This window comes from Rhincodon typus, chromosome 15 (assembly GCF_021869965.1).
Source record: "Rhincodon typus isolate 14 chromosome 15, sRhiTyp1.1, whole genome shotgun sequence".
NCBI lineage: Eukaryota > Metazoa > Chordata > Chondrichthyes > Orectolobiformes > Rhincodontidae > Rhincodon > Rhincodon typus.
This window is the reverse complement of record NC_063346.1, coordinates 15,719,546-15,725,019: the sequence shown is the minus strand read 5'-3', so window position 1 is coordinate 15,725,019 and position 5,474 is coordinate 15,719,546. Positions and strand designations below refer to the sequence as shown.

General features: G+C 45.0%; 1 protein-coding gene across 6 annotated transcripts in view; it reads left to right on the top strand.

Moving 5' to 3' along the window:
• The first annotated feature begins 3,952 nt into the window (after window positions 1–3,952).
• Window positions 3,953–5,474, top strand: part of mthfsd (methenyltetrahydrofolate synthetase domain containing) — a 61,684-nt gene continuing 60,162 nt past the window's right edge. For 3 of the 6 annotated variants that reach the window (XM_020520107.2, XM_048606073.1, XM_020520114.2), the window contains exon 1: window positions 4,097–4,324. In XM_020520107.2, coding sequence (XP_020375696.2) covers window positions 4,297–4,324 — 28 coding nt within the window. In that variant the 5' untranslated portion in view covers window positions 4,097–4,296. Of the gene's footprint in view, window positions 3,971–4,052; window positions 4,071–4,096; window positions 4,330–5,474 lie in introns of those variants that run through there. The other 3 variants (XM_048606070.1, XM_048606071.1, XM_048606069.1) reach the window with 3 other exon arrangements.

The following is a 5,474-nucleotide window of genomic DNA, read 5'->3' as shown; positions in this document are numbered from 1 at the left end:
TAAGTCTCACTTCAAAAAACCTGGAATCATTACATCTTGTTAAATGTGGTGTAACTGAGATTTTATATATTGTACTAACTTCACCATCACTAATGAAAACTCTCACTGGACAGGAGAAAGGAATGTAAAATTCCCCTACAATGATAAAATAATCGACACGTTTAAAACAAAGTACACTTAAAGACAAGTTTCTTTGCTTTTATTTTAGCTTCAATATTACTCCAAATGTGATCAATTCTTTCACCATTGGAAAATTTGAAAGGATATTTAGGCTCAGATATTCCAAGAAGTACAATCACTACTTGTCACTTCATTCCTATTTTCTTCCATCAGTACTGAACTGTTTTCTCTAGCTTAGAATTCAAATTGTGACACCTTCATAAATGTGAAGCATGTCCAAAATCCAGCAGTTCCCTCATACTGCAGGACAGTGGGAGAAGTCAGACTATCCTCTCAAACCATGCAGCATTGTAACAAAACAGAACTGTGAATATTGGAGATCTAAAACAGAAATTCCTGGAGAAATTCAGCAGGTCTGGCAGATATTGCCAGAAATATTGCCAGTTTTGATGAAAGGACACTGGACTTGAAACATTAACTCTGTTTTCTCTCCACAGATGTTGCCAGATGCTGAACAATTATCACAGCGTCTGCCGCTTCTGGAATTCTGTGTGGTCCCCTCACAATGTCATTCTGCGTTATTCCACTGACTAGCTGGCTATTGGAACATCTGGGCCTCAGTGTTTGTTAATTGCTGGCTCGTTGTTTGTGTGTGTGAATGCTGCTGTCTAACGGAACATGCAATTTGACTATGGATGGTCCAAAGATTACTAAGAAAGGATTCTTTATTCCACTGGAATAATCATTGCAAACATGAAAGAAAATTAAGGTTAAAAAAAGGTTTACATGGAATTAAGCCTATGGTTTACACTGGGTTGAAGAACCCTTTGACTGTCTACACTTCCTTTCCATAAGCCCTCCTTTCTTAAAGATATGCATTTTACTACAGAAGATCTGATTACTCCCGCTGACCTCCCTCACAGAAGCCATCTGCTGCTAGAAGTTCCATTACACACTTCCCTACCTGAAATCTGCTGTCTCAGCAATCCCACATAACACACAATACCTGTCTATGAAGCAAATGCGTGATTAGCAGGTTCAATTGTGCTACAATGGCTCGGATGTTTATTAACAATAATATTCTCCTCTTGCATTAGCAATCTGGGCAAGTGGTAAGGTTTGGGGTGATATCCAGCATTTACTTTTTGGCATCTGGTCTGCACTGGTACCTTCAATAGATTCAGGCGCTGGGGCAGGTCATCCATGTTGGGGTCTAAATTGGTTAGTTTTCCAGGTGTCACATGGCACTTGTTGCTTTAGTTGCTGTCTCCTAGCACGTCCCCCTTGCACTGTTTTCCAGTGCAGGAGTAGGCCTCACACTGGAGGCACCCTCTGAACTCATAGCACAAAGTTCACTCCAGGATTCCGCACTGCTATCTGACTCGATTTCACATGGGCTATCGCATGCTGACACATCAGGTATCGCAATACCATTGTGTGAGCTGCTCACTTCCACATGATCCACCAGACTCTGGCCTCTCCCCTTCATCTAAGCCACTTTCTGAGACTCTCTCCAGTTATTTGTTAAACAACATAGTGTAGTCACCGTGTCTAGCTGCTTGATAGCTGTGTGGGGTTCAGGGTCTTACACATCCTTTATCTTATTCTGACCTCTGATATTTTGATTTCAAAGGAATATATGCTTTTGCACTGATTGGAAGGTCAGTCCTGTCAGCCTTGTGATCATTCAATGATTTTCGTCTCAGTGCTTTGCACTCAGTCTCGTGGTGGGAGGCCCAAACTGCTGTCTCAGCAACCCCACATAGCACACAGTATCTGTCTTATGAAACAGGCGTGTGATTAGCAATAATATTCTTCTCTTGCATTACTGATCCGGGCAATTGGTAAGGTTTGGGGTGATATCCAGATATCTATCTAGTGAGAAAGGAAGGGTCTGTATTGTGTTGGATCTCTGTGCCTGATGGCAGCGGTGGCTGTAGTTGTTGAGAGAAAGCTTGATTGAAGTGCCCAGCCCTGTCACAATACCAACATGACTTTGGAACATCCCTTGGATGGAATTGGCTGCAGAGAATATACTGAAGATAGGGATCTGTGTGATAATCTGTTCTATGTGCCTCTTCAACCTTAGGTTTAGACCCCCATTCACTGACAGTCATCCTTCTGGTGGCAGCGTTGTTCTGGGTCTTAAGTGTTCAATCTTTCCCCATGGTCTGGATGATATGATCTCAAGTTCAAAGAAAGATAATTGAAGTCTGTTACTATTAAGCATCCTCAACTCCATTTGATGTTCCCATCCTCGCAGCTTCTACTGAATGGCCCTTCAGATGTCTGTCCCTGGAGAATGTGAAAGAGGGACCTAGGATGATGCACTCAATCAACTTCACCAGCTCCAGCAATACAGAGACCAGATCCCCTCCTTTGACTTGTCTATACTTAGAAACTCTCTGCTGTAGCTTTGCGAGGATACCACTATCCCCTAAAATCCTTGTTAGTACCTCAACCGTCTGTCACAGGCTTCTTTGAACATCTGTTCCTGTTCCCAGGCTTTCCTGACTGACATTCCCACACAGGAGTGTGGGGTCGCCACACCCACGATCGCCACCTGCTCACATGCATTGAGGCCCCTGGACATCACAGCCAGCTTCATCTGGATCAATGGGTGTTTATGGTCTCATCTCGAATCTGTCCAGCTTCTTGCTTATTGGCGAGTAGAATATTTGACCAGGAGAAATGCTTCCTTCTTCCAGAGGGTTAAGCAAATGCACTTGGGTATCTTATGCTAGGGTTTGGCCTAAAGGTCAGATTCCTTCTGCCAATACCTGAGTCTCCAATGATTCCAGAGCAGTTTCAGCCTCCCTCATGGTCATTGCCAGTTTCAACTCCTTCACCATCTACTCCATCTCAGCCATGCGCCTTTCAGCATCGTCCATCGTGTTGTGGAATCCTGCTGACTACGCCAGAAATGTAACACGAAATTAGAACACACAGATGGCCGAAAGATCATGAAATGGGAATTCTTTATTCCACTACCATCAGGTCATGACAAACCTTAGGGGGAATTATGATCAAATAAGGAATTATTTACATAGAAGGAAGTGGATTGAAGACTCATTTGTCTAGGCATTCCTTCTTCCCATGAGCCTTCCTTCCCCAAACACACCCTTTGTACCCCAAACAGAACGCTCCATCTCCCCTCCCTATTGCCCTCTGCTGCTGGAAGTCTCCACATAACTGTTCCAGCTCCCCCCACTCAGCACCTTCCCTCACTATCGCCACCTACTGCTGGATGTCCCTACACAACTGCTAGAGCACCCCCACATTAAGTATGAGTTTATCTGCTTACTGATTTCACTAATGCTGCGTGCCAGGAGACTCCTTTGAACTGTGGTAGACTTAAATTGGCATGGGGGAGGTGTGGGCACAGTGCTTGCAAGTATCAATGAGTACATGTGGATAGCCTTCTTTGAGCTCAACAGTGAATGCAATCTATTTGCCTTTGGCTAGAAAATCCAATCGCACAAACCTCCAGAAACACACAAAACAGAGCTGGCAAATTAAATTCATTTCTGAATAAGGGTCTAGGCCCGAAACGTCAGCCTTCCCGCTCCTCTGATGCTGCTTGGTCTGCTGTGTTCATCCAGCCCTACACCTTGTTATCTTAAATCTGCATATCTGCCTACATTCAGTATTGTCTCCGTTGCCAGCATTGCTAGGATGGCCGAGGATTTTTTAAAAAATTATTATTTGTAAACAGCTCTTACTAGTTTGCGCTAGCGTGTAACCTCACTGATTCATGAAACAGTAAAAGGCACATGTGGGGCAACGTGCAGATGTCGGCAGGCGTTGCAAAGCCCAGAAGCCGTCGAGGGGATTTCGTGGTTGCGTGGAAGTATGTATCCAGCACTCTGAAAGCGATTCGCAGTTTCGGCTTCTCTTGCCTCGCAATGAAAATGCGGAAACTGCTACTGCTTTTGCCTGCAGTTCCTAAAGTGAGTGCGGAGACACGTGTCGGCCGCTGGGGGGAAGGGAGGGAGCCAGTGGAACTTATAATTGCTACACTTTACCCCTTACATCGCGAATTGTGACGTTCCTCGGCTACTTTGTACATTCGCTTTCTTTTAGTCGGAAACAAATCCCACTTTAAAGGCACAGACTCACAGCCGCATTACTTCTGTTGGCAGATGCTTAATATGAAGTAGTTCAGGGAATAAAAACATGGAGCCTGCAATCAAATTAAAGCCTGGTAGGGTTGGTACTTCAACAATGTTTTAAGTTTTTGCCGACACGTATGGCCATTGAATTATACTCCTTTGAAAGAATGTTGTGATGTACTTAACTGATATAATTCCGAGCAGATCTCTGCAAATTCTGGTCTCCTAAATAGGAATTTAATTCTTTGCTACTCCTGGGGCGAATTTAGTGGTGGGGACATTTAATCAAGTGGGAGGGTAAAGGTTAGGGTTACATGCAAGTACATTTTTTTGTCTAGCTGCCAGCTGTGGCTCTTCAATGCCCCAATCCAAGAAATACAATTGCATTGTTTACTGTTATTAACCCAGTTTTGGCGGGTTGTGTGGGGAGGAGGGTAAGGGGGTGAGAGAAGCGTGCAGAGGGAGGGGTTGAGGAAAAGGGGAAGCATTGGGGAGGGGAAGAAGGTGTTGTGGGGAAGGGGTGAGAATGGGGCTGAGAAAGGGATGTTGGAGGAGGGGAGAGAAGGGCATTTTGGTGGGGAGAGAAGGGGATGAGGGATGAGGGATGAAGGGGGTGTGGGGTTACGGTGTAGGGATGGGGGGGGAAGAGAGGAGTGGATTAGGACACGGGAGAGGGGCTTGGGGAAGGGAGTGTGGTTTTGAGAAAGGACTGGAGAGGGGATGGCGGGAGAAGGGGAAAGAATGAGTGAGGGGAGGTGGGGATGGGGATTTATTCAGAAACATTTCGGTCTTTGGAATTAATTACCCTATATAGTTGTGGATGCTGCATCATTGAATATAATTTGGGCTAGGATAGACAGATTTCTTTTTGCTCCCAGGGAAGGAAGGGGGTATAAGGTGTGAAGAAGAAGGTGAACTCAAGGTAGAAAATCCGTCATGATTGTACATAATGGGGGAGGAAGCTTACGAGGCTCTGTGGTCTATTCCAGATGCTACAGTGTTCTTGTGTACTGGGGCATTTAGTGAAAACCTGCCCCTTCATTATTTTTGCAGAGATAGTAGGAACTGCCGATGCTGGAGAATCTGAGACAACAAGGTGTAGAGCTCAATGAACACAGCAGGCCAAGCAGCATCAGAGGAGCATGAAAGCTGACGTTTTGGGTCTAGACCCTCCTTCAGAAATTGGGTCTAGACGTGAAACGTCAGCTTTCCTGCTCCTCTGATGCTGCTTGGCCTGCTGTG